The following is a 23832-nucleotide window of genomic DNA, read 5'->3' on the forward strand; positions in this document are numbered from 1 at the left end:
CGGGGTCTTGGCGGCGCGCGGTTTGGGGGTTTTTTATAACCCTGGCAGGCTGCTCAGGAAGTGCCGTCCCCGCGCCCCCTCCCCCGGCCACGCCGCCGCGCTCGCTCCCTCCCTTCCTGCGCGTGGGCCGGCGAGACGGCGGCGGGGACTGCAGGCGGAGGCCCGGGCGGGCGGCCGGCCGCGGGTAACGGCGCGGGGCGGGGAGGGGGTGCGGGACTAAGGGGGACTTTGTGTGTCCGCGTCGTCGCCCGGGGATGGCCGTGGGCCGCTGGACGATGGACGTCGGGCCATGGGGGTTGTAGAGGTGTGCGATGTCCCTAAGCGTGTGCGACACGCAACGCGCCCCTGATTTCCTGGGAGCGCCTGTCTGGGTTTGTTTGCTCCGTGTGTGTGTGTGTGTGTGTGTGTGTGTGTGTGTCTGTGTGTGTGGACATCCACGTCTGTATAAATGCCGTGTGTCTGAGCGTGTGTGGCTGTATGAAAATGTAAGTGCCTGGCTATGTTTGAATTTGTGTGTGATGGGTGATTTGGGTGTTATGTGTCTGCGGAAGTGTGAGTGTAAGCCAGTGTGTGCACGTAGGTCAGCATCTCCTGGGTGTAAATGTCTGGATGAGTGTGTCTCTCCAAACATCTGCCGGTGTGTCTCCGTGTGTGTCTGAGTTTCATGAGTGTGTAAATGCCTGTGTGTACGTGCATCTGGTGGGTCTCAAGGTTTGGAGGACTTAGTGGATTTGTTCCTGGTCTGCTGTGAGTGTGGAAATGAGTGTGTACGTGTCTGTGCACGTAAGCCTGGGTGTGTGACTCTGGGTTGTGTGTGTGTGTATGCACATAGGTCTGGGGAATGTGTAATTGTGTGTCTCGGATGTTTGTCTTAGGGTGTGAGTGTGTACTGAGTGTTGGGGGGTCCTTTGTGGGTCTGCGGTATCTGGTTGTTGGTCCCCAGCCTCACAGGTGTGGTCACCCTCAAGTGTGTGTGCGTGCACGTCGTTGCCAATGTGTGTTTGTGTGTCTGGGTGTGGGAGTGGCGCCGCTCATTTCCCCTGAGTTGGTCATCGGGGCCACAACCGTCTGTCTCCGAGTGTCTCCAGCCATCAGCTCAGAGCCTTTAATTAGCGGCTGGTTGCGGACCCGCCGGGTGCCGGGCCCCCTCCTCCTGCAGGCCGGGCCTTTGTCTGCTCTCCGGGCAGGGGCTGCCGCCTCTCCTGCCTGCCCAGCCAGATGTGCAGAGCCTGGGCTGGCCGGGCCTCTGCCTGGGCAGTCTCGGCCTTGGCCTCCGCAGGGAGGCTCCGCGGCCCTGTCCCCCAGCCCGGCCCTGGACATCTGGGTGTAGAGCGGCAGATCCCAGCAGGATCCCGGGGATGGGATGGAGCCTCTGTTTCCAGAGGCTGTTTCCGCCGGCATTTCCTCCCCCACCTCCAGCGGGCTGGCACCCTCCCCCACGTTGGCCATCTCCCTCCTGCCTTCTAGGAGGGAGGGGCTGGAGGGAATGGCCAGGCCTGGGTACACACACACAAACACACTCTTACGGTCACACACAGGGTCACATGGGCAGACACACACAGTCACGTGGGCACACACCACACACAAAGTCACATATACACAGTTACAGCCATACACAGTCATGGATGTGTAGTCACCCGCACACATCCCAGGGGAGACCCCCAGCTGACATCCTGTGGCCCCCCACCCCCAGGCTCAGGCCCAGTAATCCTCTACCCACCCCCAAGCCTTCTCTTCCCCCCCACCAGAGCCACCAATCTGTTCGTGGTCCCCCTAATGCCCAGAGCAGGTCATACCTCCCAGCCCCACCATGGGCTGTACCACTGTTGCGGATTCTCTCACCCTGGCCTCACCCTGGCAGACACCTTGTACCTGTACGTCCCCCCAACCCAGACTCCTCCTATCCTGTACCTCACCCACCACCTGTGCTGGGTCCTTCTGCCCTCTCCACACCTCACTTGAGCTAGAAGCACCAGAGGCAGGGGAGAGGTTGTAGGGGGGAGGGGCCCAGCTTCAGAGGACCGAGGTGAGGACTCAGAGAGCCACAGAGCCACTGAGCTTCTGCACCAGGCCTGGCAGTATGGGAAGGAGGAGAGGGGCAGGACTGGGGGGCTGGGGGGCTCCAGCGTCACTTGCAATGAGAATGCTGCCACCTCGGCATGGGGGTGGATGTTAAGGCAGGAAGGGGCTCGAGGGACCCCCCCACAGAAGGGGCTTTGATCCCAGAGCTAGTCAAGGGGAGGGGATGGGGATGGAGCGGACAGAATTTGGGAGGAGGGAGGTGGGGGTGGGGAGCTGGGAACAGAGGGAGGATGAAAGCCAAAAGGAGGATCACCAGGGCCGGGGAGAAGGGCAGGGTGTCCTCAGCGACCCCTGAACTCCAGACCCAGCTCTGCTCTCCTCACTGCCCCCTCCCACCCTGTCCAGGCTCCCAGAAGAGGCACTGAGGCCCAGAGAGACTCACACACAGGTTCAACACCGCGCCACCAACTGAAGCCCCCAAAAGGTAAAAAAAAAAAAAAAAAAAAAAGACGAAGAGAGAAACCCAAGGGGTAAACATCAGGCCATCTGAAATGAGCACCACAGTCATAGAGTGGGAGTGAGCTCCCCATAGCTGGAGGGGTCCAATCAGAAGTGGCCGGGGAGGGGGGTGGGTGTCAGCTTCTAAGTCAGCATCTTGGAGGAAACCTGGCTCCATCTCTCAGGAGCTGAACTGCCCTGTTTGGGGATCGACTCTCAGACTTGGCCTGGCTGCAAAGAAAACAAGACAGTATGTGATTAAGGGGGAAATTGCACAGAGTAGGAGAAGGAGGGCGGAGACAGGAGGGGGGTGGAGGGTTTGGCACAGGGTGGTGGCCCAGAGTGGTGTCTGTGGCAGGCTGGCCTGGGGCAGATGCTGGAGAAACAGACCTGCCCGGCAGGCCTGGAGCTTCGAGGAGAAATGAGAGGAAGCAGGACTAGGGGCCGGGCTGGAAATGTAGGGTGGAGGAGAGGTCACAGGAACAGAGACCACGATGCAGGGGTTTGCAGCCCCGCTGGCGGGGTGAGTGGTGCTACCCGTGGCACAGAATCTGAAGGCAGGGCCCCCAGGGGGAAGGGGTGCTCCAAGCACTGGCCTCGGGTTTAATCTGGGTTGAAAATTCATGCTGACCAGTCTTCAAGTGTGTCCCAGGCCAGCAGCCCCCTGCTGCCCTCCTGCCCTGGCCCTTTGTGGTCCTGGGTCCACACCAAGCTCCTGCCTGCCCCTGGGCCTTTGCCCCTGCTGTTCCTCTGCCTGGACCACTGCACTGTCTCCTGTCCCTTCACTTCTCATCCTTCCCACCTCTGCTTCCAAGCCTCCTGGTTATTTCTCATAAAGAACGTGTCCTGATCTGAATTACACGTCTTTTCATTTACTTGTCTGTCACCTGTCATTCCTGGGAGACTGAGCCCCACGGGGTCGGGGAGAGTGGGAGGGGAGGGACTGTATCCATATTTCACACAGTCGCCACCCGATGAATGAATTCTCTGGGTTATTGCAGAAATGAAATGAGATGGCATGAACATGCTTGGCCAGTAGCTGGCATGTAGTAAGTGCTCATGGAGTCAAGGTCCCTGCCTGTCCTAAGAGCATACGGAGGATAGTGGGGAAGCGGGGGGAGGGGGGGACAAAGAGGCTACTGAGTAAGGAAATGCTTTCAGAGTCTTCAAACCAGGGGCGTGGAGGGGGGAATGCCATGGGCATCCCTGAGGCTGGGAGTGAAGGGCTGGCTGCAGGTGTCTTTGTCTGCCTGGTGAGGGACCTTGGCACTGGCTCTGCCCGGCAGCAGAACCAGGCCCCGCTGACCCAGCTCTCCCATCCCAGGAGCCCGGTGATGCTGCCCAGGCTGTGAACAGGGAAGGCAGCGCTGTGGGGGCTGCTGGCAGCCGGGGCTGGGGAGAGACATGTGGACACGTGGCCTCTATGGCTCCTGCCTGCCAGATCCTCCGCTGGGCCCTCGCCCTGGGGCTGGGCCTCACGTTCGAGGTCACACACGCCTTCCGGTCTCAAGGTAGGGGTGACTCGGGGGTAGTTGTGGGGACCGAGCAAGGAATTGAGGAGGGGTCAGTGCAGCTGGGACGGTGGTCGTGGTGGGGTAGGCCCTGGGGTCAATGAGACCAGAGTCTTGCAGCAGGTGACCTGGATTCAGGATTCACTTTGTTTACCCTGCAGCCAAGCAGGCAGGACACAGGGGTCCTTCCCAGGGCCCATCCCCAAGCCTTTGACCCTCACCCACAGATGAGTTCCTGTCCAGTCTGGAGAGCTATGAGATCGCCTTCCCCACCCGAGTGGACCACAACGGGGCACTGCTGGCCTTCTCACCCCCAACCCCCAGGAGGCAGCGTCGGGGCACAGGGCCCCAAGCAGAGTCCCGCCTTTTCTACAAGGTGGCTGCACCGAGCACCCACTTCCTGCTGAACCTGACCCGCAGCCCTCGCCTCCTGGCCGGGCATGTCTCCGTGGAGTACTGGACTCGAGAGGGCCTGGCCTGGCAGAGGGCCGCCCGGCCCCACTGCCTCTATGCCGGCCACCTGCAGGGCCAGGCCGGCAGCTCCCATGTGGCCATCAGCACCTGTGGGGGCCTGGTGAGTGGAGGGTTCCGGGCGGTAGGGGGAAATGCCCACGAGTTTGGGAGTTAAGAAAAACACTTATATAGGTCAGAGAAGGAATCACAGTGGAAGTTTTTTAAACATTTCGAGCTAATCGAAAGGATTAGCTATTTTAAGAGGCAGCTAAAGCAGTACATAGAAGAAAATGTGTAGCCTTAGGTCAGGCTAAAAATTAATGAGCTGAACATCGAAGAAACTGAAAAAGGAATAGCAACATAAACCCAGTAAAATAGAAGGAATGAAATCATAAAGACAGAGATAGGGTCCCAGGGGTCCTGGGAACCAGAACCTGACCCAAGCCCTCTGTCGCACTTCCCAACCCCCAGCATGGCCTGATTGTGGCAGATGAAGAAGAATACTTAATCGAGCCCCTGCAAGGTGGGCCCAAGGGGCACCGGGGCCCAGAGGAGAGTGGTCCACACGTGGTGTACAAGCGTTCCTCCCTGCGTCACCCCCACCTGGACACAGCCTGTGGAGTGAGAGGTACATCTTTCTCTCTGGGGCCGGGCAAAGGGGCTGCACAACATCTTTGCCTTGAGGCAGAGGTAGATGGCAGTGTCCCTCCATCCAGAAGGTCAGCAGGCAGCTACATCAGGGAGCAGTGCAGACAGTCAGCAGGGCAGTAGACAATGTCCATCCATCACAGTAGACATCCATCCATCCATCACAATGTCCATCCATCACGGTAGACATCCATCACTGCCGTAGTCTGATGGCCCAACAGTGAGTGAGACGGGCAGCTGGACAGCCAGGCAGGTGCTCAGGTGTAAAACCATCACTAGGATTATTGTCTGATCAGTCAGTTAAGCAGCGGGATGGTGGTAACCAATATTGGGGCAGTTGCACAAGGAAAATACCAGGAGACCTTAGCCACCATTCGGAGGATCAGATTTACACCCAGACTTGCAGGAGGACAGTTGTAACATCAGACATTTAGGGAATGGGAAAATAAGGAAACTAGCTAGACAACAGAAGATTCCCCAGGACAATCGTACAGCTAAAAAAATGATCTCTGTCCAGTGGAAATGCAGAGCCACTGGAACATTGAATTAGTTGCATAATCCCAGAGTCCCAGAGTAGCACACCGTGGCAGACACACAACCACAGTGGGTTGTAGAAACAGAAAAGTGGATGGGGTCACAATTGGACAGTCACTGGGACAGCCAAGCAATAAGACCGTCAGGTGGATTGTTTTACAGCCAGACAGTTGGCAGCAGGGTCAGTAAAAAGTTGCACAGTCAGAAGGCCAGGGAGCCATACAAGCACACAATTCTGGCAGTGAGGCAGGCTGCTACACACATCCATTTGAGCAGTGGAATTGTCGGGAAGTTGCACGGTCATGTTGATTGTCATGGGATGCTGGGCGGCTGTTCAACCAACCAGTTTGGCAGTGAGACAGCCACATCATTGTAGAACCAGCAGCAAAAGAATGAGCTATTTGACAGCCAGATGAATCATCAGACAGGGAGTTGGACAATCAGAGCAAGCAGCAGAATGACCAGAAATTGTCCATCCAGATGAGAAACCGTGGAAGGGGCGGCCTTGGTGGCTGCGCACCCTGAAACCGCCACCTGCCTGGCCCCTCGGGAATGAAACAGAGCGCGGCCAGCCAGGCCTGAAGCGCTCGGTCAGCCGAGAGCGCTATGTGGAGACCCTGGTGGTGGCTGACAAGATGATGGTGGCCTACCACGGGCGCCGAGACGTGGAACAGTATGTGCTGGCCATCATGAACATTGTAAGTGCCTCCCCCTCCCTGGGCATGGAGCCCCAAGAACATAGAGCTCGCTCCAGAGGTTAGGAAAAGGGATGTCACCATCCCCCGCATCCCTGACCTGAGGCCAGTGAAACAGAATGGAGAGGGGACAGGGTAAGTGAGAAAGGAGGGCTTTTTGTGGCCAGGAATGAGGAAAAGCAGCCTAGTACAGTGGCTAGAAGCATGGACTCGGGAGCAAACCAGCCTGGCCTGAAATCTCAGCTATGCGGCTTTTGAACTGTGTGCCCTTGGGCAAGTTACTTTGCCTCTCTGCCTTGGTTTACCCATCTGTGAAATGGGTATAATAATAGTACTGACTTCATAAGGCTAAGGTGGATGCAGTGAATTGCTAAAGCTTAAAACAGCACCTAGCACACAGTAGGTGCCCTGTAATTATTTGTTGTATAAAAAAATAAATGGGCAACTTGCAGGTACTTGCTCAAGTTAGCAGTACACACCGTGTGCATCTGTCTTCATGCAGGGCTCACCCAAGCGCCTACCTGTAAATTCATACAGGCTGACCTGGCTGACCCACACTCAGAGTCAGCACCCATCCTAGATCTTGATCAAGACTGTGGACTTCTCTGAGCCTCAGTTTCTGCCTCTGTAAAATGGGGTTATACTAGTATCTATCACAAAAGGGTAAGAGATAGTGAGAGGGAAGCCAGCTAGAGCACTTGGCACATAGTAAGGGCTTGATGAGTGATGCTGTTGTTCCACTAAAGCAAAAAGGAAAGACAAGAAGTTTAGCGCAGACAGATGGCCCGTTATGTTGACATAACTTCATATCTGATACCCCTGCTTTCTGCCCAGGACCCGCCTTCCTCCCTTGGGCTTCCAAAGTTCCCTCAAAGCTGCCAGGGTTTCCACATGGGACAGTGATGGCTCAGGGCTCCAAGGTCATTGCACAGAGTGGCCTCCATCTTCTGTGCCCACTCACCCCTGGGCACTTCCTCCTCCCCTCTGACCACTGTCTCCAGAGCTTCCTGCCCCCACACTTCCACCTTCCGGTGGTGATGCTCAAATTGGTACCTTCAGACAGTATGGAATGAGGCCAGATGTGCACATCCTTTAGGCCATCTCTGGGCAGAGGCAGCCGGCGGGTGGGCAGGGAGGAGGGAGGACAAGTAGACAAACAAGCTGAGCAGGGTAGGGGTGAGTTGGAAAGAAACGCACTGGCAAGCAGGCTTAGCCAGACTTGAATCCCACTTCCAGCGCCTACCAGCTGTGCATCCTAACTAGCTGAGCATCAGTTTGCTTATCTGTAAAATGGGAATGATAATACGTACTCCTGTGAAGATCTAGGCAGCAGGCTTAACCTGAGCCCCAGCACACAGTAGGTACTAGATTGAAGCAAGCTGTTGTCATCGTTTCACTTTTTGTTTTCTACTCTGGGCCCCTCTTAAGACTCGGTCTCTCTTGTTTCTTGGAGGTCAGGTTGCCAAACTTTTCCAGGACTCGAGTCTGGGAAACATCGTTAATATCCTGGTAACACGCCTTATCCTGCTCACGGAGGACCAGGTGCGGGGTGCGGGGGGGCCCACCTTCCCCTGCACGTGAGCGCTGCCCACCTTCCCCTGGGTGGCTGGTACCCATGTACCTCTCTCTGTCTACCCTCAGCCCACCCTGGAGATCACCCACCATGCTGGGAAGTCCCTGGACAGCTTCTGTAAGTGGCAGAAATCCATCGTGAACCGCAGCGGCCATGGCAATGCCATTCCAGAGAACGGCGTGGCCAACCATGACACAGCGGTGCTCATCACACGGTGAGGGGCGGGGACGGCTCCAGTAGGACTTGAGCCAGGGGACGAGTGGCCCAGGGCACTGTCCAGGTCTAAGCAGGGATCACTTCTGCTGAGAGATGGAAGAGGCCGGGACTGTGCAGCCACCCACTTGGGGAGCCAGGGATGGGGAGGGGCTGCTGGGAGCCTGAGGATGTGGGGAGGCAGGTGTGGGGCTGTTCGGACACCGACGCATCCTTCACTCACTCTGTCGTTCATTCAGTCGGTCATTCACGCACCCCGGCATCTCCAAGGCCAGCTGGGGGAAGAGAGTGAGCCTTCAGTTCCGAGGCAGGGAACGCTTCCCAGGCAGGACTCAGCCACCAGAGACAGGCAGGATGGTAGCAGCGGGGCTTAGGGAGTCAGCCCAGCTCCCTCACGGCCCCCTGTCTCCTTTCACAGCTATGACATCTGCATCTACAAGAACAAACCCTGCGGCACACTAGGTACCCGGGTCCCCTAGGTTTCAGGCACGTCTGAAGGCAGTGGGCTGGGTGACACTGGCCCTGGTGGGGGTGGGGACCTGGCAGAGTGGACAGGGTCGAAGACGCACACGGCCCCGAGCCCCCAGCTCCAGCCCCACACACCCATTCCCCAGGCCTGGCCCCCGTGGGCGGGATGTGTGAGCGAGAGAGAAGTTGTAGCATCAACGAAGACATCGGCCTGGCCACAGCATTCACCATTGCCCACGAGATCGGACACACGTGAGGCGGGGACACGGGAGGGGGCGGGCGGGAGGAGCCTGGCAGGTCCCTCGGCACCCAGCAGAGCCGCCACTCCTCTCCCCAGGTTTGGTATGAACCACGACGGCGTGGGGAACAGCTGCGGGGCCCGTGGCCAGGACCCAGCCAAACTCATGGCTGCGCACATCACCATGAAGACCAACCCGTTTGTGTGGTCCTCCTGCAGCCGTGACTACATCACCAGCTTTCTGGAGTGAGGACCTACCTACCTGTCCCACCCAGGGACACACACTCGCGTTGGGGGAGGGGAGGACCTCTGGAAGTCAGGGCTGCTTCTGAGAAGGGTCATGTGCTCACAGGGCTGCTCTCCGGGACCCCCACCTGGCTGGGGCCTCTGAGCTCTTGGCCTGCAGCCCTCCAGCGTGACAGCTGCTTTCTTCTCGCCACAGCTTGGGCCTGGGGCTCTGCCTGAACAACCGGCCGCCCAGACAGGACTTCGTGTACCCAACAGTGGCCCCCGGCCAGGCCTATGATGCAGATGAACAATGCCGCTTCCAGCATGGAGTCAAATCGCGTCAGTGTAAATACGGGGTAGAGAGAGCCTTCCTGCTTTCCTTCCTGGGAGGGGAGGGGGCCGCCACCACCAGGGTCGGGGGGCCACCGGGGGTGGGAAACTCCATGTGGGCACCCCACACACAGGCAGTGGGGGTGGGAGAGCTGGGAAGGAAAGTGGGCTTAAGGGGGGATGGGAGGACAGAGGTGCATGGGGTTATACAAGTGTCATGCACAGTCACAATGCTCGGGAACAAGAATGGGATCTCCTGGTTCTCCAGACCCTTGTTTTGGGGACTGAGCTGGGGAGAGCCTGGGGGTCCACCTTCTGCTGCAGCAGGACTGACGTCCCAAGATCCCTAACTGGGCCATTTTTAACGAAACATCCAGATTTCGTGGAAATAGTTTCCCTGGGGATGAACCAACTTCCTCACTTGGCAAAAAACTGGAGAGATCCTTCTAGGAATACCCTGTCTTCATTCCCTCCATCCCCCACTGACTGGTTCACAAGATCTCTTGGCCCCAATCCTTAGCTGGACAAGCTCTGAGCCTCCTGATCACTCCCCACTCTTGCTTGAGGATTATACTCAGCTCCCAAAGCCCCATCCACCCATAGAGAAGTGAGCTGGGGTTGCCACTCCCAGCTCCCCCGAGGAAGCTGGTGACCCTCTTCAGCCACCAGGGACCACCGGCTCATCTGGGGTCTGCCCCTCCATTGCCTACCTCCCCCAATTCCCTGAACACACCCCCTAACTCCTCACAGCCTCAGCCTTAGTAGCCCAGACGCAGTCCCAGTTCTCCACGCCCTCAAGACTCAAAAAGATCAGCTTGAATGACTTGTCCAAGCTAAGGCCATGTTGACTCAAAACAGGGAGCAGGCAGCTGTTAAAATGCCCTCACTTTATTCCAGTGCAAGACAAGGAGACAAACACTGGATCAATTCGTACTTAATCCACTCTCAGCACCCCACCCCACCCAACTTGGCTGGTAACTACAGCTCCCTCTAATGAATTCTTAAAAGAATTCAGAAGGTACTCTTGAGCATCTGCTGTGTCCCAGGTATCCTAACGATGACAACGATGGCTGACATTTATTGAATGCTCACTGTATGCCAAGCATGTGATATGTATCATCTCAGTTAAACTCCTGACAACCCTATTGTCCCCACATTGCAGAAGAAGGGACTGAGGCATAAGGAGAATGCCTTGCCCAAAGTCACCATTTGAGAACATGACAGAGCTGGGATTGGAATCTAGGTTTCTCTATGAATCTAAATTTTATAAAGGGGTGGGTAACTGGAGAAAGTGCCAGATTATCAAGCATGGACCACTGCTGGCTGTATGTTGAATTGATTCTTCCTTTTATTTTTCCAAGGAACACCTTCCTGGCCCTCCTGGCAAAGGGGTAAATTATTGACTACATGTAAATCAGTTAATATGTGTAAAGAGCTGGGCCTGGTGCCTGGTCCAGAGATAGTTGTGGTCTTATTACTCAATAACAGGGTGTTTATGCAAGCCCTTTCATACCTACTCTGTTACATGCCCCTCAGCCATATATAGACAAGGTCCATCTTAACAGATGAGACCCAGAGGGGAAATGTGTTGCAAGTCAGTGGTGGAGTTGAAGTCTCCCAGAGTGGCCCAGGACTCATTCATATATACCATGGCACCTCCTTGTGGAGAGGAGGAAGGGCAGGACTGGATTAGGCAGTTCTCTTTAAGAGGTGTCAGAAGTGGCATCAGGGCCTGTGATATTTTTACATATGGCCAGGAGAACATAAGCCAAGTGAAGCCAGCAAACCAGGCTGAGTTTTTAGATGAGAAGTATCCTCTGAGGGAGCAGGTTTGAGGACAACCCTCCAAACTTCTCATGTGTGTGCAGGTGTGTCTCAGAGGCTAACACAGGAAAGGTCCTTCTTACAGCCATTGCTCAGTCCAGTCCCACATCTTCAAAGTTTGGAAGGATCAGGTTCTAAGAGAAGATTACATGTGATTGTAAAAAGGGGACAGAAGGATCTTCACTTCTCGGAGGAAAGACCCTGGGATATGAGGCAGGATGTAGGCTAGAGGGTCAAATTTGGCCACACCCGAACCCAGTGGGGCTTGTCCAGGGGTATTAATTAACCTGAACCTAAAGGGTCTGAGTGACTCCCTGGGACTGGGCCAGCCTCCTGCCATGGACAGGACCTGCTGCCAGGGTCTGGGCCAGCCCAAGTAAGACTCAGGAAGAAGATGGGCTGATTTTTCACTGGGAGAACTAGAGGAACTTTCCACATAAACCCAGCCTGCCCTTATCCCCTCTCAACCCTCCATAGATTAAAAGGTTTGGGAGCCTCCCCAGTTTAGGTGGGGGAAACAATGAGAACTACCAGCTGGAAAAAGAATTAGAGACAGGGCCCTTGACCTGAGCCATCATCAGGCCTGACTTTTCAACCACTGCTCTTGGGTGGGCTGCTTTGCCCATTCTAAAAATCCTTCCTCTTCATTTCTCAGCAGGTCCCAAGGTTTCTCCTAGAAACTTGGGAGGTGCCACGGGTTGAACTGTAGAGGGATTAGATCATAGACACTGCGATCAAAGTTCTAGGTTAGGATCCAGACTAACCCTTAGTAGCTGTGTGACTTCTAGTGAGTGACCTTACCTGGCTGAGCCTTGGTTTTCTCATAGTAAAATGGGGATTGTGGTGCCTAAGGGAGTTTGCAGCACTCCTAGGTGTTTTAAAAGTGCTGCTTACAGGCAGAGGAGAGGTTCCAGCCCATGCCCCCGCAAGGGGTTGCAAAAAGAGACCCAGGAAAGGAACGCTGGGGCCCCACTGTCAGCCGGCAGTGAGCGGGTCGCCTGGGTCCTCCCAAGGCAGGTGGGAGGGGGGCGAGCCTGAGCGGGCGCCTTGGCCCGCAGGAGGTCTGCAGCGAGTTGTGGTGTCTGAGCAAGAGCAACCGGTGCATCACCAACAGCATCCCGGCCGCCGAGGGCACGCTGTGCCAGACGCACACCATCGACAAGGGGGTGAGCGCAGGCCAAGAGCCTCCACGCCCCCACCACCACCCCCAGACCCCTCCATCGGTTTTGGCCACGCCTACTGCCTGTAAGCCCCACCCCTGGCCTGAGGCCACACCCGCTCCCAAGCCATGCCCTGCACGCTCGTCCCAACACTAGCTTCACCACCCGTTCGGGATCCTACGTTTAGGCCACGCCCCTTCTTTGAACAGTGTCTCTCCCTAGCCACGCCCCCATATTACCGGACGGAATCCCGGTCTTCGGACCCCACCTCCGTCCCCCACCCCCTCCCGCTTTCGCTCCACCTCAGGAGGGCTCAGACTTCCGGCTGGGGGGCTGGGGTGCGGGTAGGTTTGAGCGCCAAGTCCCACAGAGTCCGCAAAGCCCGACTCACCGCTCCCCATTATCCCACCCGCAGTGGTGCTACAAGCGGGTCTGCGTCCCCTTCGGGTCGCGGCCGGAGGGCGTGGACGGCGCCTGGGGCCCGTGGACCCCGTGGGGCGACTGCAGCCGGACGTGCGGCGGCGGCGTGTCCTCCTCCAGCCGTCACTGCGACAGCCCCAGGTCAGCCCCCAGGCCCCGCTGCCGGGGGAGCGGGGCGGGCGGTCCTCGCCCCCTACTCCCCCTGCCCCATTTCTTTGCTGTCCACCCCCATTTCCAGGCCGACGATCGGGGGCAAGTACTGCCTGGGCGAGAGACGGAGGCACCGTTCCTGCAACACCGATGTGAGTCCCCCCCAGGATCCCAAGCCGGGTACCGTTGGCCCCTCTTACACGCGGGAAAAGAAAGGCATACATCAGCTTCCAACGAGCCCGGGCCAGCTGGCCACCGTCTCCTGGGGAAACCTGCAGCGGCCACCTCCTCCTTTCCCGGACCTCCCTACACCAGCCCTGGGCCCTGTCTCCTTCCAACTCTTCACACTTCTGCAGTAGATGCGTCTCCCACCTGGAAATAACTGCTTGGCCCCTGACAACCCTCTCCAGCTACACATGTTCATCCCTTTACTGCCCAATTTCCCCCAAAAGCCCTGCTCCTGCCCCAAAGCTGACCCGAGCTCCCTGCCCCAAAATCCAGTGGCCAAGTTTTCGTCCCCTGCTTGCACTGCCTTCTGACCAAGGACCACAGTCTCCTGTCCAACACTCCCGTCCACACGTCCCCCACACTCGCGAAGAGTGGGCCTTGCTCCTTTCTAAGCCAGCTCTCTCAAGGCCCCATGGTCTGAGACCAGAAACCCAGGTGTCATCCTCAGCTTGCCCACAAACTCTAATGAGTCACCTACTCCCATCTCAGACACCACAACCACCACCACCCCACAGCCTCCAGCCTCACTCCTCCAACCCACCCCTGCTCAGAGCATTAGTTCTCTGGCCCCAGGCCTCTGCCCTGACTGCATCCCCCACAACACCTGGCCTCCCTACTTCTCCCTTTTTGTGCCCTAGGACTGTCCCCCAGGCTCCCAGGACTTCAGGGAAATGCAGTGCTCTGAATTTGACAGTGTCCCCTTCCGTGGAAAATTCTACACGTGGAAAACGTACCGGGGAGGTGAGCAGGGAACTCAGAAGGCCTTGGGGCAGTAAGGGGGCAGCCGCAGGTGGAGACCACATCATGGGGTCTGCCCTGAGCCCTCCCCTCACCCAAGGAGCCAGAGCGCCTGGGATGTGGCTCAGCAGCGCCTAGACTGAACACCCGGAGGCCCCGCTCCCTCTGCCCAACCTGCCTGTCCTTGTTGGGTCTGGGGTCTGGCCCTCAGTCTGATGGGGCCGTGCCCCCCAGGGGGCGTGAAGGCCTGCTCGCTCACGTGCCTAGCAGAAGGCTTCAACTTCTACACGGAGAGGGCGGCGGCTGTGGTGGACGGGACGCCCTGCCGCCCAGACACAGTGGACATTTGTGTCAGCGGCGAGTGCAAGGTGGAGGGGACTCCCCGCGAGAGGGGAGGGGAGAGGGGGCCGGAGGTGGAGGGGGGCGGCTCCCTGAATTCCCCCACGCACACCACTGCCCTCCCCAGCACGTGGGCTGCGACCGGGTCCTGGGCTCTGACCTGCGGGAAGACAAGTGCAGAGTGTGTGGGGGTGATGGCAGCGCCTGCGAAACCATCGAGGGGGTCTTCAGCCCAGCCTGGCCTGGAGCCGGTGAGAGACCCCCCCACCCAGCTTCCCTTTCACACTCCCCACTTGGTGGCTGGGGGCGGGGCTTGCCCCACCACAGTAGCCAAGATCAGCAACTCCTCAGAGCCAAGGGCCCAGTGGGGTGTAAGGGACCCCAAAAGGTCCTGGACATGATGCCCCAGGTCAGGGTCAGGGACTGGCTTGGGTTCTTGGTGCCTAAAGCTCGGCAATTAAAGTGTCCAAGGGGGTGGGGTCCCCTGCGCCATCCTGAGGGCCTCAAACCGGGTCTTGAGGGGGCAGGCGCCTGACCCTCCAAGGAGGCTGAGGGACCCTCTGTGCTAGAGCACAGAGCTTACTAGGGGTGGGGATAGCTGCAGGGTGTGGTGAACTTGAATGCCTCCCAACCTTGGGCTGAAGGGAAGAGACCCCCATGAGGTGGGAGAGGGGAGGTGGGCTTAAGGGACCAAGCACACACTGAGGGCCAAGTGTGGAGTTCAGGGGACAGTCTTGGGGTACAGACAGATAAACTGGGACTCATGGGGGTCACAGGTGGGCAGGGATAGAGGGTTCACAGGGGCCCAAGATCATCCAGGTCGTAAGTGATGGAGCTCACTGCAAACCTGACTCTGACTGCTAAAACTGCCAAGTCACCCTGTGTGGGTCAGGGCCCCGCGGTGCCCCCTTCCCTCTGCCCAAGCCCAGCCCTGCTGCTTGTTGGGGGTGGGGGCAGGTTGGACCACTTTGATGGTTTGAGAGGTAAGAAAGTGTGGGTTCAAATCCCAGTCCAGCCACTTCCGAGCTGTAAAACCTGAGCAATTTGTTTTGTCTCTCTGAGCCTCAGTTTTGTCATCTGTAAAGTGGGTGTGATGACACATCTAACTTCACAGGGTCAGAGCTGCGGATGAGGTGGCATGTCTCTGTAAGTGCTTAGCATGGTAATGGTTAGTTGTTATCATCAGGGACCAGGAATGGGGGAGACAGGCAGGTGCAGGGAAGGGCCAAGTGGGTGACATCTGAGCTCCACTGTCCAGGGTACGAGGAAGTCGTCTGGATCCCCAAAGGCTCCGTCCACATTTTCATCCAGGACCTGAACCTCTCCCTCAGTCACCTGGGTGAGCCAGAGGTGGGAGGATGAGGACTGGGGGTCAGCAGGGGCGGTGTCAGCGTGGCCGGGGTTCTGACCCCTATGCTGTCCCCCAGCCCTGAAGGGGGACCAGGAGTCCCTGCTGCTGGAGGGGCTGCCCGGGACCCCCCAGCCCCACCGCCTGCCCCTGGCCGGGACCACCTTTCAGCTGCGACAAGGGCCGGATCAGACCCAGAGCCTAGAAGCCCTGGGACCCATTAACGCATCTCTCATCGTCATGGTAACGGCAGGGCTGGGAGCAAGGTGCAGGAGGACGTTAGCATCCTTGTGGGGCCTCGAACTTGATTTCCATTTGATCCCCGCCTACAACCCCAGGTGCTGGCCCGGACTGAGCTGCCAGTCCTCCGCTACCGCTTCAATGCACCCATCACCCGAGATGCACTGCCTCCGTACTCCTGGTACTACGCGCCCTGGACCAAGTGCTCGGCCCAGTGTGCAGGCGGTGAGGCCGGGGTGGGACGGGGTGGGGCAGGTTCTGGTCACCAGGCTGACCTTCTGGGTCGGGCAGGGCTGAGCGGACCTCTCGCCCGCCCCCAGGCAGCCAGGTGCAGGCTGTGGAGTGCCGCAATCAGCTGGACAGCTCAGCCGTGGCTCCGCACCACTGCAGCGCCCACAGCAAGCTACCCAAGAGGCAGCGCGCCTGCAACACAGAGCCCTGCCCACCCGAGTGAGTGCCTGCCAGGGTGCAGGGTCGGGATGGCAAGCACTGGAGTGACGGTGCTACTGGGATCAGAGGAGTGGGTGCTCCCTAAGGTGAGGTCAGGGTTCTCCCGGAGTCAGAGTCAGAACAATGGTGCTCCCTGGCCAAGTCCAGGTAATTACCTCCCCTTGGGGTGATGCGCCTCCCAGCCCCCAGTTTGGGTGCAGAATAAAGTTGTTCTGAGTTCGGGGTGTGGGGCAGGGGAGCAACAGGCATCCCAGTGCCAGCTTCCACAATGATGTTAATTGTTGGCGAGGAGGAGGATCTGCTCGTGCCCCAAGCTCAGGGTGGCCTGCCCGGCCCGGCGTCCTGTCTCAGACTGCCCCTCCCCCCACAGCTGGGTCGTAGGGAACTGGTCGCGCTGCAGCCGCAGCTGTGATGCGGGCGTGCGCAGCCGCTCCGTCGTGTGCCAGCGCCGCGTGTCGGCCGCCGAGGAGAAGGCGCTGGACGACAGCGCTTGCCCGCAGCCGCGCCCACCGGTGCTGGAGGCCTGCCACGGCCCGGCCTGCCCTCCGGAGTGGGCCGCCCTCGACTGGTCGGAGGTCAGCCGCCCCTTCCCGCCCTGTGCAGAGCAGGGAGGGGCCTGGGTTGCCCACGTCGGGTGCACACTGAGGTGCCTCCCCACTCCCGCCAGCCCTACTGAGCCCCTCCCCCCACCCTGTGACTGGTCCAAAGTTAGCTGTACCGTCCTCACCTCCCAGCGGACCAGCATCCTTCCCACTCCTTGTGTGAACGGGGAGGGAGGCGCCCACTGAGCATGAAACGCTCCCTCCAACTGCAGTGCACCCCCAGCTGCGGGCCGGGCCTCCGCCACCGTGTCGTCCTTTGTAAGAGCGCAGATCATCGCGCCACACTGCCCCCCACGCACTGCCCGCCCGCGGCCAAGCCGCCGGCGACCATGCGCTGCAACCTGCGCCGCTGCCCGCCGGCCCGCTGGGTGGCGGGAGAGTGGGGTGAGGTAGGCGGGCGCGCCCTGCAGGGCGGGAACCAGGGCACGGGTGGCAGGGTGGGTGGCTGCGCTGGTCTGCGGCTCATCCGCGACTCCCCACAGTGCTCCGCGCAGTGCGGCTTCGGGCAGCAACAGCGCCCGGTACGCTGCTCCAGCCACACAGGGCAGCCCTCACGCGAGTGCGCGGACGCCCTGCGGCCCCCCGCCACGCAGCAGTGCGAGGCCAAGTGTGACAGCGCGCCCCCCGGGGATGGCCTGGAAGGTATGTGAGGCGGGGAGGGAACCAGGAGGGTCCTGTCCAGGGAAAGCCATAGATAGGAGAGCTGGGGCTCCAGACCATTGGCCCTAGAGCTTCAGCAACCGCGGAAATGCCTTTGTCTGTCTTCTCCAGCCCATCTTTCACCATTCCCTGCCTGCCAACATGTATTAGGTGCCACTGTGTGCCAGGCGTTGTAGGCACCTGATTTTTCTGGGGGCCCAAACTCAGGTCATTCCTCCAGCCACCTCCATGACCTTCACCTTGATCATCTCCATCTATAACATTTATATTTTTCTTTAAATCAGTTTCTCAGCCTCAGGCACTATTGATGTTTGGGGCCAGATGATTCCTTGTCACGGAGGCTGCCCTATGCATTGTCGGGGGTTCAGCATCCCTGACCGCTACCTGCTGCATGCCAATAGTACCCTTCCTCCCCGTGCTGAAAACTGAAAAATGTCTCCAGATATCACCAGATGTCCCCTGGGAGGCAAAATCGCATCTCCTTGAGAACCACTGCTTTAAATATACCCATTTTTTTCTACCTAAGTAAATTTATGTTTCATAGAGAGCAATAGGTTACTTACTGAAGGCACCGGAACCAAACTGCCTGGATTCACCTTCCACCTCTGTGCCTTCGTATTCTCATCTATCAAGAGGCTTTTAATATATTCACTTCAGGGAGTGCCGTGTTAGGGAGAGGGACTAAATTAATCCACGTGAAGCCCTTTATTAGCACCGGGCCCTGTCATACATCATTAACTGCTAACTGGGAACCCTGGTCCATTGTCATGAACAGACTGTCAATTACCCTGAACACAAACTACAAAAATACCCTGAGAGGAGTGACTGCTCTGGAGCCCAAGGTCCTCAGTCTGTTACAAAGGGAAACGAGCAAGGATTACAGCTCCAAACAGATCATTGGAAAAGGAACGCTTTTCTCGTGATGTAGCACGGTGTCCACGCCCCAGACCTGCACTTTCCTCCCAACATCCTCAAAACAACCTAATGACATAGTTACTGGTATAAGCCCCCTTTGAGAGGTGAGGAAACCGAGGCACAGAGGAGCTAGGAAGCGCTGTGCAGCCTGCGGTCGCGCCGCTGCTGGAAGGGGTGCTGAGACCTGATTCCCCTCACCTACTCTTCTCCCGCCCACTCCAGAGTGCAAGGATGTGAACAAGGTCGCCTACTGCCCCCTGGTGCTGAAATTTCAGTTCTGCAGCCGAGCCTACTTCCGCCAGATGTGCTGCAAAACCTGCCAAGGCCGCTAGAGGGCGCACGGTCCTCGGAGTCAAGGCTGGGGGCCGGCTGGGGATGGGGGTGGGGCGACCAGGCCTGCAGCTGGCCAGCCTGAAGGAGCCCGAGGGGGCAGGAGCTGGGAGTGAAGGGTGAGACGGAGCCGGAAGTTATTTATTGGGGACTCTTGCGGGGCTCCTGGCTGAGGGGGATGGAGAGGGGCTGGCCACGCCCACGGCCCCTCCTTTTCCCGTCTCCCAGTTCAGAATGAGACCCCCTCCAGGGTGGGTTTGAGGTGGGGACAACTGTTCGCCCTAGTGCTCTTGCCACCCACCCTTAGGGAGACCCCCAGCACAACCCCCGCCTTTGATCGGAATATGTACTGTGAAGAGTGGGGGTGGGGAGGGGGTCAGCCGGTGCCCTGCCCCCCGCCCCAGCACTGCCCTACCCCTCCACTCTGAGCTGGGGGGGGAATCTATGTCCGCCACGGGGGAGGGGATTAGCACGACCTCCCTGACACCCTCCGCCTAACCAGACCAGCTACAGGGGGAGGCAGAGCTGGGAAGATCCACCCCATCCTGTGCCCTGCCTGCCCCAGGGGGACCATGTCATCCAGGCCACCCCCATCATGGTGCTACAGGCCCTGCCCTGGGGCCCACACACCCCTCGCCAGGAAGCCCTACATCAATAAAGTTCTGTCTTGTGTAGATTTCCGTGCGTGAGTGGGTGGGTGTGTGTCAGTGAGACTGGGTCACATTCAGCTGTCCCCTACCCCCATCCTGCAAGCGACTACAGCCCCCCGCAGGTCGGCCCCAACAGGCCAAAGGGGACTTGTACCAACACAGACTAGAAACCAGTGATTTTAGGTCAAAAATACAGCTGCTCACGGAGGCGCTCAAAGCAACGCAACCTGGCGCCTGCTTTTCCAGCCACCACACTCCCTGTCACTCTGCAGGCTCCAGTCACGCTGGACTCCTGGAAGTTCCTCAATCTCCCCGCCATCTTCCCATCTTCGGGCCTTTGCTAGAGCTGTTTCCTCTGCCAGGTGTACCCTCCCCTTCCCTGTTCACCTAGTTAACTCCAACTCACCTCTCAGCACAAACATTGCCTCCTCCCAGAAGCCTCCCCTGACGCCCTCAACAAGGTGGGGGTCCTCCAGACTCTTCACTCCTAGTGGCTGGAAGCATTGCTGAAGTTTGCGGAAGCCAAGCCAGTCGGTTGAGCAAACTTGCGCAGGAGGTCCAGGGAGAAACGGGCTTCTCCCCAGATGTGGCCACTAGGGGGCGCCGCGGCGTGCCAGCCTCTAGGCAGGGTGTGGCGTGCTGCCGGGGGCCCAGGGATACCCCTGGCCACAGCCCTCCCTGCCAGGCTCACCCAGGATCGGCTTCTGCCCCTGCCACCTCCTCGATGTGTATCAGATGACAGCCTCTAGGAGCTGCCATTTCCTGCTGGTCTCCCAAAGATCCGGAGATGGGCCGACACGGATCCCACGTGTGCCAGGTGCCGCCGTTTTACGATGACAAAATGGGGAGATCCGGAAGTAACAGAGCTGGGGGTCATTAATTCCAGTTGTGACATCCGAAGTCTGGGACCTTCCAGGTGCCCTCGGTTCTTGGTACCCGCCACTCCCGCTGCCCTCCCCTTGACACTAACACACCTGGCTCCCGAGGTCCCTTCTGGAGGAAGGACCAGCTGAAGCGGCTCTGGAGGTGGGAGTTTGCTCAGGGATGCCCAGAGGAGACATACATCTGAAGTGGTTTCGAAGCCCAGGAAGGAGCACTCAGTCCTGCAGCCAGCTGACCTGCAGTGCGGTTTGCAGCAGCCGCGTCCCAGAGGAGTTGGAGAAGCGGCTTTCTGGGGTCTGACAGCGGCTGTCATCCATCCTTAACCTCTCCCTTCAGGCTCAGAGCCCCAAACAACGAGCTCCCTCGGCCCTGCCTGGGCTCTCTCCCCGCCCCCAGGCCCAGCTTCCCTCCCCTCTAGCCGTGGCCCCTTCCGCCAAAGGAAGTGAAAAGGGGGCTGTCATAAGAGGAACTAGGTCTGGGAGTCCGCTGAAGCAGCAGGAACAGGGCCATGCCCAAGCCGCCCCCTGGAGCCCCCTGAGCCTGCATCCCTGCCACGACCCCTTCAGACATACCCCAGGGACCCAGACACCAGCCCCCCACTATGGTAAGTCCTTTAGGGTGGGCCCTGAAGTGCAGGGGTGGCAGCACCAGCCAGGTAGAGGCACCTAGAGGCCACCATCAGAAAGTGGGATGATGAGAATGGGCACAGCAGACCCTTTGGGGTCCCTCTATGCAGCTCAGATGCTGCCAGCATCCCTCAGAGGGGACCAAACTCCCATCGGCTGGTGGACAGGATGCCAGAATGGGGATGGGGCACCAAAGGATGGAGCAGTAACTGGAGGACAGAAGGTGGTCCTAAGGGATCACACAGTGCCTGCAGGGACAGGGACAGATCCTTTTCCTGGGGCTTAGGGAACCCAGTTCCCAGCTGAGTTTGGTGCCTCACCTCCCTGTGTGGCCTTGGGCAAGTCACTTCCCCTCTGTGAGTCTCAGTTCTCACATATGTCATATTGGGAAGTTTGTCAAGCTGTGGAAGGTGTCTGGGAGATCTCTCCATTGGAACGTTGAGAGGGTTTGGGGTTCAGCCCCTCTGCGTCCACAGCTGGGAGGGGAAGCTGTGTCAGATGGGTCAAATGGGCGGTGGGTTGCCGTGATGGTGGCGTGACAGCCTGCTGGTGTGGGCGACAGGGTGGTCTGGCTGTAGCAATCACAGAAGCAGGAGTTGGTGAGATGCAGTGTGTCCATTCCACCACCGGTACCCTTCTCCGGGAGGGTGGCAGGAAAAAACACTGCAGCCAGAAGCATTGCCACCTGGGGAGACTGAGGTCTGATGATGACTGTGGCGACAGGGCTGGGGAGACTGTCATGGTCCTGGGTCTAGATGCAGTAGCATCATGTCACACACATGAAAAGGGAGGCTGGGCTGCCTATGTCACTTCCACGACTCCGTGCCTCTGCAAACCACTTCAGCTTTCATTTTTTGTCATTTTGTTAATGAGGGTGGGTGGCTGGGACAGTCACAGAGCTGGTGGTGAAAACTGTAGTGTTTCTGGCAGTTGCAGCAGGCGGCTGACCAAGGTGGAGGCAAGGATTGCCTTAGCCTGAGAGATAACGTCTTATTTCAGAAAGTCAGTGATAAATTGGGCATCACCGGCCAAGGACCCCTTTGGTTAATTCACAAGCAAACCACCAGCTAGAGCTCTGGGCTTGGGATGGAAACTCTTCCGAGACGGAGCCAAGCCAGGAAGACTCCTTGATCGAAAGAACGCAGGAAATGATTTGCTACTTGAGAGAAAATCAGCCCCTCTTAAGGAAGCCGTGTGAAATGCTTAGTCAATGATTTGCTTGGCCAACCGTGTCTGGGAAGGGAGAAACTCATGCAAGAGGACCACAGAGACAAAAAACAAAAAAAGGTGGAATCCATCCATGAGGCCAATACCTCTGTCTAGGGGTGCTGACATCTTCCTGGAGGTGTAATGGGTGCCAGGAAGAGTGTTGAAAGATTCAGTGAAACAATGTTCATAAAGTGCTTTAAAAAGCACATAATATGTACTCAATACACGGTAACTGCTCCTGTGGGTGATGCTCATTCATGGTGGGGGTTCGCGGTGGTGGTGGATGGATGTGCCTCATTCTTGGATACTGTAGAGGAGTTGGGTTGTTGGTACCATTGGTTGTGATGGTGGTCATTGCCGTCAGTTGTCCCAAGTTGGTGGTGACCACGGTTCTTGTGGGTGGGTTGGTGATAGTAATGGTTGCTTTGGGTGCCAGCTAGTGTTGAATGTTGGTGGTTGGTGGTTGGTTGTTTTCAGCTGGAGGGTTGATCTGTGGAATGATGGCAGGTGGTCATCATTTGAAGTTAGGTGGTCACGATAATGTAGGTTTGCTGTTGGTTGTTCATTGTTGACTTTTGGTGACGGTCCTGGGACTAGTGGTGGTGCATCACTGGGTTTTGGAAAGGGGTATGGTTGACGGCTGCTTCAATGGTAGTGGGTCGTGTGTGGTTGTTGATGGCTAGTATTGTGATTGCGGTTGTTATTGTCAGTGGTGGTTGGTTATTATGGGTTGTTGGTGCTGGTGATAATAAGTGGTGATGGTGGTGAGTGATGATAGGGAAACAGGTGGTGGAATCCGTCAATGTTTTTCTGTCTGATGTTAGCTGGTGCTGCTGGCATTGAGATTATCAGCAGTTTCTGTTTGGCTTTGGCTGGGGGGCAGGTAAAGGCAGCAATTGGTTGTCCTCGGTTGATAATGGTGGTGACCTGAGGTTAATCGTGGTTGTTCTGAGAGTACAGATATAAAGCAGGGAGACCAGTGATGCGGCTGCTTGATCGAGGGGCGGCAGCCATGGGGATGGACGGAAAGGGCTGGGAGGTCAAGAGAGAGTTAGGAAGAAAGACTCTAGAAGGACACGGGTCCCCACCTGTTGGAGAACGGCCTCTGTTTAGGCCAAAAGAAAACTGAGACACTCCTCCCAAGGGAGGGGGAGACCTGAGAGCTTTTAGAGGTGAGAATGTTGTTTGCATGGTATAAAGACACAGGGTGTAGCCCCAGAACCCCATTGAGTAGGACCAAGGTTCCAGGGGCACACCGCAGGGCCAGGGCGTGGCCAGGGGTGGAGGGCAGCTCCAGCAGCCACTGCCACAGCAGTTTCGCCTCTGCCTCTCCGCTGGCTGGCAGCCACAGTGCACAGGACCCCGGCGAGGAAGGAAGTGGCTGTTTCGTTGTTCTCTCCAGTATGGGGCTCTGCTCATCACCACCCAGGAGCAGGGAGGCCAGAGCAGTTAGGGCAAATTGCAAAACCCTCATCGAGCCCTTCCTCCTGACCCTGTGCCCCGTGCCTGTGGGATCGGCCAGCTTAAGGCTGCTGCTGCTGCTGCTGGCGATGGCGGGAAGCTAGCATTTCCTCTTGACAAGCCTGGCCTTGTTGAATCTGCACAACTGCCCCGTGAGGTCCATGGCCCTCAATATTCCCATTTGCCTGA

At 57.9% G+C, this 23832-nt stretch overlaps 2 protein-coding genes across 6 annotated transcripts in view; both read left to right on the forward strand.

The window, feature by feature from the left end:
- Positions 1-51: 51 nt before the first annotated feature.
- On the forward strand, positions 52-19489 carry ADAMTS10 (ADAM metallopeptidase with thrombospondin type 1 motif 10). 5 transcript variants are annotated; one of them, XM_060094226.1, is made up of 26 exons: positions 53-184; positions 2428-2506; positions 3845-4031; positions 4259-4605; positions 4956-5112; positions 6147-6364; positions 7820-7903; positions 8003-8148; positions 8566-8609; positions 8762-8867; positions 8953-9099; positions 9296-9437; positions 12294-12401; positions 12811-12956; positions 13054-13117; positions 13832-13934; positions 14166-14299; positions 14398-14521; positions 15457-15609; positions 15698-15861; positions 15957-16083; positions 16179-16308; positions 16679-16883; positions 17123-17294; positions 17393-17552; positions 18708-18796. In XM_060094226.1, exons 3-25 carry the CDS (start codon positions 3944-3946, stop codon positions 17521-17523), a joined length of 3240 nt encoding a protein of 1079 aa, XP_059950209.1. In that variant the 5' UTR covers positions 53-184; positions 2428-2506; positions 3845-3943; the 3' UTR covers positions 17524-17552; positions 18708-18796. The 5 variants fall into 5 exon arrangements, with proteins under 5 accessions (XP_059950210.1, XP_059950209.1, XP_059950205.1 ...); XM_060094222.1 differs by having other exon boundaries at positions 54-184; positions 17123-17299; positions 18708-19489; XM_060094225.1 differs by having other exon boundaries at positions 56-184; positions 15529-15609; positions 17123-17299; positions 18708-19489.
- A 2873-nt stretch (positions 19490-22362) lies between these two features.
- MYO1F (myosin IF) overlaps positions 22363-23832 on the forward strand; it is a 30522-nt gene continuing 29052 nt past the window's right edge. Inside the window, exon 1 of the mRNA XM_060092305.1 lies at positions 22363-22410. Within this exon, the coding sequence (XP_059948288.1) occupies positions 22363-22410 (48 nt within the window). The remainder of the gene's footprint in view (positions 22411-23832) is intronic.

The sequence above is a fragment of the Mesoplodon densirostris genome, chromosome 3, assembly GCF_025265405.1.
Source record: "Mesoplodon densirostris isolate mMesDen1 chromosome 3, mMesDen1 primary haplotype, whole genome shotgun sequence".
In the NCBI taxonomy this organism is placed as follows: Eukaryota; Metazoa; Chordata; class Mammalia; order Artiodactyla; family Ziphiidae; genus Mesoplodon; species Mesoplodon densirostris.